Consider the following 15,724-nt stretch of genomic DNA (forward strand, 5'->3'; position numbering starts at 1 on the left):
CGACACCGAGAGGCTCCCATGGCCAAAGGCTCCAATAATCCGAGAGCGTCACAACGCTGATCAGAGCAAATTCTGTGACTTCCACAGGACAAGAGGCCACAACACCGAGGAATGTGTAGACTTGAAGGACATCGTCGAAGCATTTGTCAGATATGGGACGCTCTCGCACCTCGTGGCGTAATGAACGCTGAGCAGGCTAATGCGTGTAGAACCCCAGTTGGGGAAAACACGAATAAAACTGCAGCTTCAATGTCGGAGACTACATACTGCGTAAACAACGAGATTCCGAACCAAGTGCATATCGGCTCGAAAGGCTCGATGACACTCCCAAGAACATGGAAGGGAGCTCAATTACACAGTCTGCATGTAGATCAATTCCAAACTTGTAAAAGAAAAGGCCCAGAGCCACTTCTAATGGAAATGATTCTCCATATCACATTGACGCTGGTCTTACATTTATACTTATGAACTTTCCACACTGATATGCCGGCCTTCACCGCATACATAAGTGGGAAAGCAAGTCGTTGCGTGTGGAAGGCGGCAAAACCCGCATAAACATAAAACGACAAATTTCTAAAGAAAATATAAGGAAAACCTTCACGCAGGTCAGTTATAGGTGAAGTTCAGTCATCCCACTAAATGAAAGCGCCGGTCCTAACCGCACAAATCATGATAGAGGAAACCGAACTAACCTATTGACAACCGCACGTCGAACGGTTAATTTATTCAAAACACTGATATGCCGGTATTCACCGCATAAATAAGTGTGAAAAGTCGTTGCGTGTGGAAGGCGGCAAAACCCGCATAAACACAAAAAACGGCCAACCTTCACGCAGGTCAGTTATAGGTAAAGTTGGGTCATCCCACTAAATGAAAGCGCCGGTCCTAACCGCACAAATCATGATAGAGGAAACCGAACTAACCTATTGACAACCGCGCGTCGAACGGTTAATTTATTCAAAACACTGATGCCGGTATTCACCGCATAAATAAGTGTGAAAAGAAGTCGTTGGGTGTGGAAGGCGGCAAAACCCGCATAAACACAAAAAACGGCAAGAATTTCTTAGGAAAAGATGAGGAAAACCTTCACGCAGGTCAGTCATAGGTAAAGTTTGGTCATCCTACCAAATGAAAGTGACGGTCCTACCCGCACAATCATGATAGAGGAAACTGAACATTAACCTATTGACAACCGCGCGTCGAAATGTTAACTTATTCAGAACACTTAGAAAATCTCAATGAAAAAATGAGGAAAACCTCCACGCAGGTCAGATATAGGTAAAGTTTAGCCATCCCACTAAGTGAAAGTGACGGTCTTACCCGCACAATCACGAAAGAGGAAGCAAAACTAGCAAAACTTTAACCTATTATCTGCCACGTTGAAAGGTTAACTTATCCAAAGTACTTAAGAAATTGCTAAGTTAAACTAAAGTATGCACAAGCGAATCATATATTGTTTATGCGGCAAAACAAGTGTCAAATTAAACTATAATATACATGAGCAAGTCATATAACGTTTATAAAGCAAGTCATACAGTGAAAGTGGCGGTCCTACCCGCACAAAGATTTATACATTCCATAAAAATTCAAGTATTACAAGAATGGCCGGGTATCTACCCGCCTACAAGAGTGTAAATCTATACAAAAACAAACCTATCCTAACAGTGGGAAGGGATCTAAAGGTTCAAGCTTCAGGACCACTCCCTCCAAACCCACTTGTACCCGCACCATCAGTTGGCTGTGGCGGTTCAAGGAAGGTCTTGAGAATGGTTAGCCCATCATCAGCAGCAGCAATTTCGTTCACATTCTCCACCACTGGATGCGGGAAGGCAGCATACTGGTTCACTGCTTGGTCATAAGCAGCTTCAGTATCTACATCATATAAAGGGAAGTTGGAAGGCGGGATGCCCTTCTCAACGAACCCTAGACCAAGCAGGAAGCCAGCCTTTTCCCCATCCTCATGAGAAGCGTTGAGGGCTGCGCTCATGGCATCGTCATATGATGTGTCCGTGAAGACCCGATGCACAACCTACAACAAGAAAAATACAAGTATCAAAACCTTTTCTATGTACAAAGAAAAGCGTAGAGATATTATGAAGCTATGCATACCTGCGACAACGCTTCTCGTATAAGCCATTCCTTGGTAACCAGAGCCTCCTAGAGGGCAGCTTGAGCTTCATTACGGGCGCGTTCGGCTTCGTTCTTTGTAAGGTTGGCAAGCAACACATCTTTGGCTGCAGCCTCTTCGACGCCCTTTAGCTTACGCTCAGTTTGGTCAAGCACCCCCCTCTGGTCCAAGATCTCTTGGAGCTTCTTGGCATCTTCCATGGCCAAGGCATCATGAGCCTGCTGGAGCCTCTCTAATTTGGCTTTGAGCTCCTCATTCTCAGTGCGTAGAGGCTCAACAACAGCTTCAGCCTTGGTGGCCCTCTCAGTTGCGTTCCGTGCAGTTTCCTTAGCCAACCGAAGTTGTTCGTTAACAGCTTGGGTAGCCTTGGGGCGGAGAGTCTCCTGTTCTCCTCCCGGATAGCCCGCGTCTGAGCTACTTCTTGGATACGAGCCGCTTTTAACTTGTCGTTTTCACGACAAAGCAGCTAGACGCGCGGCTGCATCCGGGCAAGGAGAATCCGAATCTCGTTTGTCAGCCTACCCTCCTGGTAGCTTGACATAGCTTCCCCCAACGCCCCACCTGGGGCGGCGAGGCGCGCCCACTCGACGCAGTCCACGGCCGTCCGAAGGGTTGTTCCTCGGCGGATGTTCCAACGTGGAACATAGACTTCATTGGAACCCGACACTGCAAAAACAAAAAGCAGTTAGGAAAAGATGATAAAAAACAAAAATAATATAAAAAGGCCAAATTCACCCTACGCACCTGTAGGGTCGACAACAAGCCGGTAGCCGCCGAACCCATCACCTGAACCTAACGGATATCCATCCAAGAGGTCAGGCAGATGGGAAGGAGGCAGAGATTGGCTAGAAGCCCCAAACATACCTGCTGAATCGGCCGGGGGCGAAGTAGTCGCCAGTGCCGGAGGCACGGTTGAAACCGCCGCGGTAGAGACCACTGGTGGTGAACTCACTGGAGGTGAACTCACGACCGTGGCCGCCGCTGCGGAGGAACCCGCAGAAAAACTCACCGCCGGCTCAGTGAAGGACGCAGTGAATATGGCACTGACAGCCGGCGGAGACGTCACAATTGGAACAGTTGCCTCAACCGGATGAGCAACTGAACCAATGCTGCAAACAGGCGCAGCAGCCTGGGCCATCGCCTCGGGTAGGTTGACCAAACCTACCGTCATGGGTCCAGAGCTGCTCCTCCCCGCATCACCTTGGAATGCGGTAGCATCCACGCCTGCATGAAGACAAGATATTAAAAACAATGGCGGAAAGAAATTGCGGGTAAAATTAATTTATACTTACGAGTTCTCTTCAACTTGAAGGTTCTGACCGGCGGGGACGAACCCGACGGAGCCGGCCTCTTCACGCCGGTCACCGTCGTAGAACTTGGTCGCGCGGCAGTGGCAGCTGTCTCAACCTCCGAGACTGTTGTCTCACCACCACCAGGGTTCCCTCGCCACCTCCTCGCTTTCGGTCTCTGAGTCAGACCGATTCACCGGATCGGCAGTAGAGGCAACCTTCGCCTTGCCCTTCCCGCCAGCAGCCTTCTTCTTCCGCGTGAAGAAAGGACCATCTGCGGATTCCTCATCAGAAGATGACAGAATTAGAGGAATTCCAGCAGAGGTTTGAGCATTGACAGGGCGAGGGTTAAATAACTCCTTACCTGGCCGCGTGGCGCTCAGAATCGGGTGGCTCGGCGGGTAGACCTCCACAAACCGATCCGCCGTTTGCTCCAAGATGGGCAACTCGTTCTCATCAAGAGCACGGGTACCCACCCAAGCGGGACTACCAGCTTCCCGCGGATACAGGAGCGATTGTAGGTCGTTTCCCTCTGAAAACAAAAGAAAAACAGTTAGAAGAAAACTTTAAATCAGCAAAGAAGATGAAGCATACCGTAAGGGATAGAGTTCAAACCGTATTCGAGGACGATGGGGATCTGTGGCGCCTCCGCCCCAGCATCTTTCCACACCCGGCTCATCCCGAGCATCACCATCCCGGACTCCGCAAAGCGGTAAACCGGAGACTGGACCCGGGAAATCTTGGAGAACCATTCCGCCTCCTCGTAGTTGAAGGCGTGAAGGTTCGGGAGAGCTCTCCCGTTCTTGAACGTCATCGCTATGGGGACGACGCGAGCGGAGATATAGAAGAACTCCCGCTTCCAAGACCGAAGACTGCGCTCGGTAGCGCAGATCTTCAAACCCTTGATCCGAGTGACCAAGGTATACCACCCCTGGATGCACCTCCAGGAATATAAGGTCATCAGGCGGTCGACATGGGGCTCCACGCCCAGAATGAGGCACCCCCATTCAAAATGGCGAATCTTGGCGATCGCCATTGGATGTACCTCCGTCAGATGTACACCGTGTCTCTCCAAAACACGGTACACAAACTTTGTCAATGGGAACCTGAGATTCCCATAAACGAAGAATGCGGCATACACCCCTATCTTACCCTTGGGGGCATCGTACACCGTCTGATGAGGGTTAGGAAACTCAGGCTCGAAAGACTCGAGCATGAACTTCCTAACAATGTACTGGTACAGGTCGACGGTAAGAGCACACTGGCACTCACCAGCAGTACTCTTATCGTCCTTATAAGAAGTAGACGACGGATTCTCGGCATACACGTCAGACTCCTCGGCAGTAGCCTCAAGATCATGAACGGAAGACATGTTTTGAATGTAAAGAAGAACGATTTCAGGAGAATGCTCAACAGAAAAGTTAGAGTATTCGCCGGAAATCGTTTAGAAGAAGAGAGGTGAAACTGTGAGTTGAGATGCAACCTCTCCTCCCTTTATATACTCATCGCAATGAATGAGATGAATTTAATGCGGAAGAGAGAGGAAAACGCTGGTGCAATGAAACTACGACACGTGGAAAAAGCAAGCTGGCAACAGCTGTTGACAGGACGCGTGCCGTAAACTTCGCGGCCACGCGCCCGAAAACTCGCGCCCACGCGCCTGAAAAAGCGTCTGGAATGACCGTATACTGTCACGTCGCCATAACTTCCTGCACGTCCTGACACTGTCAGAAGAAACCGTCGGACGACGTTTCAACAGTTTGGACTGTTCTTATCCTTTCACCAACTCTTCGAATTTCAAAAAGATTCAAAAAGATTCAAAAGTAAGCGGGACTATACCCCTTACCTTGGCAACCAAGTAACTATAAGACATGTGCGAGTACAGTGTTAAGGCAAAACCCTTCACATACTTAGCACCTGCAGGGAATTGAAACCAAGAATACCTCGGCAACCAAGTAACTATAAGATGGGTGCGGGTACAGTGTCAAGGCAAAACCCTTCACATACTTAGCACCCGCAGGGAATTGAAGCCAGGAATACCTTGGAAGTAAAGTAACCATAAGACGAGTGCGGGTATAGTGTCAAGGCGAAACCCTTCACATACCGAGCACTCCGCAGGAAATTGAAACCAAGAAGGATCTTCTGGGCCATGCTTGCGGAAACGGGAATAACATCCCCGCATAGCGGGAACGTCGAGAACTAGATTGTTTGAAGCTCCAAGATGGAATTGGTTGTTTTAACATAATTGATCACTATGTTCAAAACTACCAAAACCTCATGGAGAATCTACACAAGTGGAACTCAACGCTCCTGACTTGCGAGGAGGTTACAGACCTACCCGCATCATACCCAAAGATCAAGCAGAAAAGTCGGGAATTTCTGCACGTGACATTAGGACTTCCGCGGGAAGAATCCCCATGGAAAACCTTAAAACTAAACCCTTTTCAAAACCCTTTGCTTAAGTTCAAAAGTTCACCTCACTTATTAACAATTCATGAGAAGAACATTGGACTGGGGGGACTTGAAGAGGTAGGTCCCAGCAGAGCCCAGTTGGACCCGCAAGACTCACCTCAAAGAGGGACGTCTGCGCAGTTGAACCCGCAAGACTCACCTTCAACAGGGACGTCTGCGCAAAGGCTAAACTCGCAAGACTCACCTAGAAGAGAGACGTCTGCGCAGAAACCAACTGGATCCGCAGGACCCACCATGCTCAGAGACGTGACGTCCTTACGCGCAGTACGCAAGCTGTTCCCGCAGGAAAAGCCTCCCAATGGTGAAGTACCCCGCCTGTTCCCGCAGCTACGGATACAATCCATCAGGGAAGGCTACCCGCGCAGCAAGGCTACACGCACAAGGCACTTAACTCTTAAATAATTCAGTAATGTCACCTGAAGAAGGAGTGAGCAAGCCGGGAACACTCCCGCACAAAGCCGGGAAAACTCCCGCCCAAATGAGCCAGTCCGTACGATACTGGAGAATCTTTTGTACTGTACCTGACGAGGTATGGACAAAAGATCTGACCAAAGATACGACAGCTCACTGACAACAGTATGACGAGCAGCACGCTCTTATACTGTGTCACTATCAGCCGCTGCCTACTCACCAACCTGTCGGAGGACGTGCATAGCCTGCAGTTGGTGGAACAGGAATAGTACACAGCCGGCCTGGTCACTATCAGCCGCTGCCTACCCACCAACCACCAGCATGGCATGTGCGTAGCCCACAGTTGGCAGAACAGGAATACTATTCAGCCGGCTGTACCTTCTTGGAAACCTACCTTCGGCTATAAATACTCCAACACCTTGGAATGGTATGATTATCTTATCACATCTTATATTATCTTATCTTCTCTAGCAACCTCTTAATATACACTTATATTCAAGAGCAATCTAGTCTGATTCTCACGCCGGAGGGTGGTCACAAGGAGGTACCCCCCCCCATCTCAGTGACGAGCTCACGGTGTCTGTTTTGCAGGTCATCAGAAGAACCATCTTTGCCGGACCTAACCCCTCGTGGGAAACATCTATTTAACCCCCAGATTATCCGTAATCTGCCCGGGGTCGATTAGTGTTTCTTCATATAGTTTTCTCTTTTATCTTGGTTTTTCGCAAAATAGTAGTTTTGCCATCCTAGTTTTTGCATAGGATTATGTTTCCTCATCGGGCATGTGAAAACTCAAACTTATGAGATAGTTGTGTTAAGCGAGAACTTCCGTTAACTGAAAACCATAAATATAAGCGAGAACTTATGATTAAAGCGAGAATTCTTGTGAAACGATAACGATGGGAGTTTTCGCTATCGATGATAGTATTGATGTTTGGACCTTAAACAGTCGTTCGAGGGTCCACTTCGTGAGGAATATCGTTGAGATTGAGGAGTAAGCTAACCATGTTAGTTCTAACCCCCTTTACTATGCTTTGGGGTGACGTACGTGCATACCGTATGTTATAAAATGATGTTAAAAAGATGAAATGTTAATTAAAAGTGTGTTTATAAGTTATGTTAACAGTTAATTTGCTAACATTCCGATGTGGATTTACCCTTGGAAGGGATCACGAAAATGTGGCGTAAAATACGGTAATGCCTTTGTTGCATTGACGGACTTTGTACAATAGATAAAAGTACAATTGTCATTCTTGGGAGGACCAAGACCTTTAAAAGTTATATGTATGCCAAAAGGAGGTTTGAAACTTGTTAAAAGATTGAAGCGTATGCTTCGATGCTATGTTATGTTTCAAGTATTTAGGAGGTTACACGTTATTACTTTGTTAAGCATTTATGAATAAATGTTTGACCCATAACTCATTCAGCTTAGTTGACTTTTAATATGCATATCAGCTTGATAAGTAAGCGTTTTGTTTTAAATAAGGAATGTTCTAGTGTTGAGGCGGGCTTTCCGACTAAAGATACCGGCATCCAATTTTGAAGATTCTCATATTTCAGTTGTTTATGTTCTGGCTAGACAAGCTTTTATTAACTGTATCGCATTTAGACAAGATACTTTGGTTCTATGACCTATATTTCTGCTACATTATTTATATATTTGAAATTTAAGAACTATGTTGTATGTACAAACCCAACCTCTGAAATGTTCCCGACGTTGGGACGTTTCACATTACCAATGAATTTCTGACGGAATCTTTTGTCAATTGCAATTAAGTTTTCTTATAGTGAGTTCAGCATTATTATTCAACTTCTTTGTATTTTTTTCACGTTAAGTTATAGTTGTAAAGACTCCCCACCACACACACACACACGAAAGGTGCACACGTAATGTGACAAGGAACACAGACACAAACACTAGTAATCACATAACATGTTTTTTTTTTGAACTGTAATCACATAACATGTTAGTTTTTTTGTTTTAAATAACAAACTGCTCGTTTTTATGATGTAATTTAAAAAATATATATATATTGACGCATGAAAAGGTTAAGACCGTTATGTTCAAATAAAAAAGTTCACACCGTTTAAAACTCAAGAATATGTTTAAAAGAATTTTACTATATGTTTTATGCAATTTTTTTTTATTACTTAAACTTTTAAAATTATATAAAATTAATTTTTTGTCAATCCAATATGTATTATTATAATATAGTATAGATGAATAAACTGTACACCTACCCACTGTAATTGTAACCACAACCAAGATCATTAAGCAAACCAAATCATTACCACTATCTTAACAATTGCCAAGCTCACTAATGTGTTCCACTTCTTATCATTGCTATCATAGTACTTTTGACAACCACACTCATCACAACCGGAAGTGGTACCGGTATAATTACCAACATTACAATTTTCAATTTGAAAATATTTTATATTCTAGAGGTGGAAATGCCAATATATGTATATAAACCAATCAAATTATCAATATTACCACCAGTTTTAATGTGTCATAGTTTTCTCTAATAAAAGAGGTCCCATTTTAAAGGATAGGGTATGATTCAAGATATTCTAAGAACAGTTTGAACTAGAAATAATAAATGCGACAGTTTTTGCCTTTAATATGGATAAAAGTTAGTGAAAACTGAAAACCTACTAAGTCAAAACGTCGTTTTAGTTGGAAACAGACTCTCAAATCTCAATGGAGCCCGAAGAGAAACATGCCCACGCATATATATATATATTTTCGAACGGCTTTCAATATAATGAAACTAGCGAAAGCTAGAAAAAAAAGTACAGTTACATGACAAGATGAAAATTTTTTAATCCAGTCCATCAAAATAATGCTACATTTGTGATCTCTATTTGTTATCCAAGAAAAAGCATATATACCTAAGTCCTAAACTGAAACTCACGTTTATAATGATGGAGATTTACCAAGTATTGTGTGAAAGGGACGGTGTATATTGAGCTCGTGTAATTAATGATGACTTTTATTATTTAACTGCAACTCAATATTTAATTACACATGTATATATAATTAGTACTTAGAAGGAAACTAAATAAAAACAACAATGGAATTAGTGAATTACATGAATGTGAGATGAAATGATTTGGAAACACTGATGATGGTGACCTTGAGAAATCTTCAAACAAGAATCTTGAATGATGGTTCCTCATATCACACTTCAGAAGATTTTCTTGTGCACAGCTTCCCATAGGAGAAAGGAAAAAAGAAAAAAAAAGAACATACCCAAATTTATTTTTTTGGTGATTGTCCACTTCACTTTAATTTTTGGTGATTAGCATCCAACTCCCCGTGCTTCTCTGAAAGGCTTTTCTTTTCTTTTTTTAATGGAAGTTTCGTCATAATCAAAATAGTTGTATGAACATTTTAAACAGCTTTTCTATTATAAACAAGGCCTAATGTTTGGCCATATACTAGGATCGAAAATACAAAGCCCAAAGACGAGCAAGTTACATAAAACCAAAAATAGAAGCGAGATAATTACAACAGAACATTAGATCTAATTTTTAACCAAAGATAAGCTCCTCCTTGATAATCTCCACCAATCTAACGCCATGGGCTCGTTTATTGTTGAAAATTACGTCATTCCTACATTTCCAAAGTATCTATATGTTGGCACAATTGTTGTTTGGCCCAAGTGTAAAGCCCAACCCAATAATTATTAGGGTTTTATTATATTTGATAATGTCTTGCCTAGCAAGTTTGGTTAGTCTATATAAGCCGAGTTATGGTTAGACATTAGATTGTGAAGTTGATGTAACCAAGTTAGGGTTCATCAAGAGTCAAACCGAGTTAGGTTTAAGAGTTGTAATCAGTTTTTGAGTTATATTTTCAGATTTATATAAAAGAGAGTTATTTGTTTAGTTCGTGTTTGATTATCGACCCGGGACTTGACTATAGAGTTACCAAGAAGACCGGCTATATCGCCTTCCTTTTCTTTGCCATTTGCACCCAAACTGCAGTATAAGTCTCACGGGATCAATACGCCAGGGAGGGGATATTTAACCACACACAAACTTGGTTCCAAATAAGTTTTGTCATCGGGCATGTAATCAAAGATGGTCCACAGACTCCAGTGTAAGACCACATTTAGAACAAGCTATATCTGTCAGTTCAACACCCCTAAAACTCCAATGCTTCCTTTGTGGGAATCGGATCAAACTACGTCTTCCAAGCGAAATAATTGACCTTGAGAAACACCCAATTATTCTATGGCAAAAATTTTATGGGCATGTTTAAGGCATTTTATTTATTGTGATTTATAAAATATAAATAAAAAGTACAGTGAAAAGGAGAGATAATAAGGGCCAAAATGTGTCAAAGAAAAACAATATCATTTGCTATGATTATTTTATAAAAACTTTACAGCTAATATTATAATACCAGATATCAAAAATACTTAAGCTGAAAACCACTATAAAAAAATATCTAGTCATCTTTGGAATGGGTTGTACTAAGATCAATTGGACTTATATGTAAAAAAGTTGGAAGTAATAAATAAAAAAGAATGCACGCCGGCCACGCCTAGAAAGCAAGCTTTGATGGGTTTGGGGAAATCAATGAGGATTTTGCTTCCCTCCTTCTCAATCAAGTTTCATTATCATCACTACCACCACTCCACCTTCACTTCACTTCACTTCACTTGGTTATATAAACATTGCAATCCCTTCATACCTATCACCCAAACATCCCTCTATACCTCCTCTCAAATATACTACAAAATGGGTCATGTTTCTCTTTCTAGTGACAATTGGAATGTGAATGGGAATGGGAATGGGAATGGTAATGGCAATGCGAGGAAAAGCTGTTGGTATGAGGAAGAGATTGAAGAGAACTTAAGATGGTGCTTTGCTCTCAATAGGTTGGTTCTTTAAAGTATTTTAGGATCGTGTATTCATGTTATTATATCTACACCACCCCAATGTGATTTCACACCATTAAACGACCGTACACAAAACACTTAGACGGTTTTGATCAAAAAAGTTAAATTTAGAAAATTATTTGTCAAAACTGCCGCCTGACTAATATCCGGACGGCCTTTACGACCAACGACAATTGAACTTTAAATATTTTTGGTCAAAACGGCCGTCCCACCACTATCCGGACGGCTGTTCTGGCCATAGACGATCACACTTTGAAGTTCTTTGATCAAAACGGCCGTCCCACCTCTATCTGGACGGCTTGCCCACAATGGTGTGGGACTAGATATTAGGCAGTGTGCGTATAGTTGACCCACATTTAAATATTTTTTATATTAATATAAGGAATGAAAACTATATAAAATACTTCAGTACTGCCTTTTCGCTAAAAGGTATTGTGTAGGAAAAAGTTAAGATCCTTTTGCACATCCAGTAATATCTTTTTAATTGTTGTGCAGTATACTTCACACAGGATCTACTCAGTTCCAGGACATACAACTTTTGGACACCAAACCCTTTGGGAAGGTAATCCAACTAAACTAGTTCATAGAACTCATGCAAATTGACCAATCATTTAACATGCTTGATTAATAACTAGTGACTTATATCACAGGCTCTAGTGATAGATGGAAAGTTGCAGAGTGCAGAGATAGATGAATTCATCTACCATGAATCTCTTGTTCATCCACCACTTCTACATCACTCAAAGTACTGCTATTTTATTTTGCATGCTCTTCGAATATAAATCGCGCCGTTTACTCTTCGTGTTTAGTTATAACAGAAGTTACTTGACTAATGATAATTTAACTTGAATGAATATTTTGTTCAGTCCGAAGACTGTTTTTATTATGGGGGGAGGTGAGGGTTCTACTGCAAGGGAATTACTTAGGCACAAAACTGTGGAAAAAGTTGTCATGTGTGACATTGATGAGGTGGCTTCCTACATTTTTTCATCTTAATATTTTCTGTTATTAGAATTTTGCATAGCTTTTCGTAGTCTAAAGCAAGTTCTTATATCTAATGAGCAGGAAGTGGTGGAGTTTTGCAAGTCATATTTGGCTGTTAACAGTAAAGCCTTTTGTGATCCAAGGCTTGAGGTCATAATCAATGATGCAAGGTACAAAACATTTTTTTCAAGTTTATACGATTCATATACGGTTCGTGATTTTTCAAGTTTTTGTGTTGCAGGGCGGAACTTGAGAAAAGAGAAGATCAATATGATGTGATTGTAGGGGACTTGGCTGATCCCATTGAAGGAGGCCCATGTTACCAACTCTATACCAAGAACTTCTATGAACTCACTGTTAAACCAAAACTATCGAATGGTGGTATTTTTGTTACACAGGTAAAAGATCACAAACACAAATTTATAGGTACCAAAAATAGGGATGATCTTGCTTACACTTGTTTCTAACTTTCTATCAAAACCTTTAGAAAGCCAAGTCCGAGCACAACATGCAATATTCCCCATCTTATTGGTTAGCAGGGTATTGATAGGTCCCTAAGTACGTAAGGTTGTCGTTTAAAAAAGAAAAAGGGGGGCGGGGGGGGACCTCGACTCAAAGCTTATAAATTTAAGCGGGCCCAAATGAAAAAATTCTTCTTAGCAAAATATTTTAGTTAAGCCTATATGACCCATTATCAAAAGATATATCCTTCAATGGGCCAAAATCATCCAAAGGGAGAAGGGTGTTTAAATACACATTTCCTGTTTTTAAATTTTAACCACCAACTCACAAACCCCTAAACATTATTTTGAATGCACATCACTACATCATTTGCATAATGAGATTTTAATCCTCACTACTTGAGAGAGACACCATTTAACCACATTGGTACCATTGATCAAGTGCCAAGTATTTTTATAACATGAATACTAATTTATTATTCTAATAACTCAAGGTTTGTAATCGAATTTTACGCTTAATTTATTTATATTATTAGGAAATAAATTTACAAAAACGTGTTGGTGGTTGACATGGCCAACTAGTCTTACCAAGCCAACCATTTTAACACATTTAAAATTGCAACTCTACACAAAGTTACTATAAATATGAGGGTAACAAAGTTTGATTTTGTGTAGGCTGGACCAGCGGGCGTTTTTAGCCATACAGAAGTGTTTTCTTGTATTTTCAACACTCTAAAGCAGGTTTTTAAATGTAAGTTTCATGGTTTACTTGCTTTGAACTTCAAACACCACCATTCTTCTATATCAATTATAAATGTTGTCCAAAAAATGTTAAAACAGATGTGGTGCCTTACTCTGCTCACATTCCTTCCTATGCTGACATCTGGGGATGGGTCATGGTAATCTTAATTAGTACATACTTTTAATTTTTAACAGAGGATTGATCAGTCTTAATAAATCGCACCATCAAGGTCGATCATTTATGCATTTAAGTTGACCTCAGGCATCAGATTACCCGATCACACTGAGCCCAGATGATTTGGACTTGAGAATGAAACAAAGGGTCAATGGCGAGAATAGATACCTTGATGGCAAAACATTTGTTGCAGCTTCTATTTTGAGCAAAGCAGTTCGAAAATCGTAAGAGCTTAAGTATTTTGTTAAGTTTGTGATCCTTTTCATCATGGTTCAACATATGTTTGCAGATTGGATGATGAAACACACGTGTACACCGAGGGTTCAGCAAGGTTCATCTATGGGCATGGCCATGGTTCGGCTCAGAAGCATAACCATAATTGACATGGAAGCATATCAATGGACGAATATATTGTTGAACTATATTGATGGACGAATATACACCCCAAGGACTACAAGCTCAAGAAAATTCCCTTCTTGATCTTGTCTTTGTTATTTTCGGCCTTTATGTCTTTGTACTTTTGTGTCTTTCGCTTATTATGTACTCACCAAAGGTAACCCTTAGTTGTTATTGAATATATGCGATAACAAAATTCACAGCCCAAAATGTTTGGATTCACAACTTTTAAGTATAATATGAGTTCGTTTATTCATGTGTCACATAAAACAATTTACATGACTATGTAGACACAGATTTAACCCGGATGTTAAAACGTACCTTAATTCAAACTCAAAAGTTATAATAATTATTACCCCCGTGCGGTTTGAAGGAGAGGAAGATTAACATTCAAACAGACGCAAAAATGAATAAGGATGATGACAATCCCTTAGCGAGGATGTCAACATATTGAGACTGAAGTTGATTAAACATGAAAATACGAAGTTGGCTTATATCTCGAACAAAGTGAATGTCGTTTCGTAGTACTTTGGCGCTTAATGTTGTATCGGGGTAGTGATAAACAAATGGCACTGACATGTTCCCAGTAGACAATGGAGGCACAGAGTAAAGGACGTCAGATATTCACTAATAGAAACTGACTTAACCAATGGATTCCTATCACCATCGATAAATAGTTTTGTACCCGTCCACCGGGAGTAGTTTACTATTATAATGACAAAACATTTTTTTTTTGCACTTTAAACAAATATAAAATCTATTTAATACAACTCGTTTAGCATCTGTTGGTGGATTTCAGCATTCGCTACCAAGTAATATGAACATGCTGTCACAGGAGGTTGTTTTTGTTTGCATCCGATAATCCTTCAAAGAATTGTTAACCATGGTACAACTCACTTCCATTGGATCCGTTTGATCTGCAATATATTAACTACTATTATATAATGCACATTTAATGAGCATAATTTATAAAACTCAAGTTGAAGCAGGTGAACTATTAAAACCTTAGTGGTCAACGCTTCAATTGAAGTTTGTCTGACGTTAGCGGTGAGCCAACATTTCAAGAGGATATAGAAACACATTTCTTCATAAAATCACCTAAAAGTAATTCATACAACAAACATGCAAGCAGGTTAACATACAATTAATTCATATAAACACCTACTGTTTATACATAAAAAATTAACTCATACATAAACTCACAAATTAACCTACTGCAGTACTGCTTATATTTTATATAAAAATATGACAGAATATAAATGTCAAATACTAACTGTTAATAGATTAAACATTTATCTTATTACCATTAAATGCATACCATTGGAGCCAATAACTCGGATTATGTTTTATCTCTAACGGGCCAATTTAGGTTATACTTATCTCTAACGGGTCGAGCGGGTTATGCTTTATTACTCTTAAAAAAGAAACGGCTCAAACTGATTCGGTCACAAATGAGAAGTATATCATCAATTACTTGGTTATTAATAGGTCGATTCTGGGTATGTTTCATCTTTAACAGCTCGATTTGGGTTATGTTTAATCTCTAATGGGTCCGAATCGACTCGTTAGATAAAACATAAGCTGAATCTACCCATTAAGAGATAAAGTACAACCCAAATCGATCCGTTACAGATAAAACATAACCGAGTTCGACCCGTTAGATTGACCATACCCGGGTTTGACCTGTTAACATATAAATGAACCCTTTTAAATTAATGACCTCTTTAGATGAAAATTTTGCATAAAAAATTAGC

The 15,724-nt window shown here is 41.0% G+C and overlaps 1 protein-coding gene across 1 annotated transcript; it reads left to right on the plus strand.

Moving 5' to 3' along the window:
• The first annotated feature begins 11,004 nt into the window (after positions 1 to 11,004).
• LOC143596338 (thermospermine synthase ACAULIS5-like) lies at positions 11,005 to 14,070 on the plus strand. Its single transcript, XM_077075132.1, has 10 exons — positions 11,005 to 11,192; positions 11,709 to 11,775; positions 11,864 to 11,958; positions 12,080 to 12,182; positions 12,279 to 12,367; positions 12,439 to 12,595; positions 13,334 to 13,409; positions 13,499 to 13,557; positions 13,662 to 13,798; positions 13,864 to 14,070. The coding sequence occupies exons 1-10, from the start codon at positions 11,053 to 11,055 to the stop codon at positions 13,955 to 13,957; spliced, it is 1,017 nt and encodes a 338-aa protein (XP_076931247.1). The 5' UTR covers positions 11,005 to 11,052; the 3' UTR covers positions 13,958 to 14,070.
• Positions 14,071 to 15,724: the final 1,654 nt, after the last annotated feature.

This window comes from Bidens hawaiensis, unplaced genomic scaffold (assembly GCF_021521415.1).
Source record: "Bidens hawaiensis isolate Kalapana, Puna unplaced genomic scaffold, B.hawaiensis_p1.1 tig00046239_1, whole genome shotgun sequence".
Classification (NCBI taxonomy): Eukaryota; Viridiplantae; Streptophyta; class Magnoliopsida; order Asterales; family Asteraceae; genus Bidens; species Bidens hawaiensis.

Coding starts and splice junctions, on each gene's coding strand:
- LOC143596338 (XM_077075132.1), top strand. CDS start 11,053: ATGGGTCATGTTTCTCTTTCTAGTGACAATTGGAATGTGAATGGGAAT. Junction 11,193..11,708: donor TGGTGCTTTGCTCTCAATAG/GTTGGTTCTTTA, acceptor ATTGTTGTGCAG/TATACTTCACACAGGATCTA. Junction 12,596..13,333: donor GTGGTATTTTTGTTACACAG/GTAAAAGATCAC, acceptor GATTTTGTGTAG/GCTGGACCAGCGGGCGTTTT.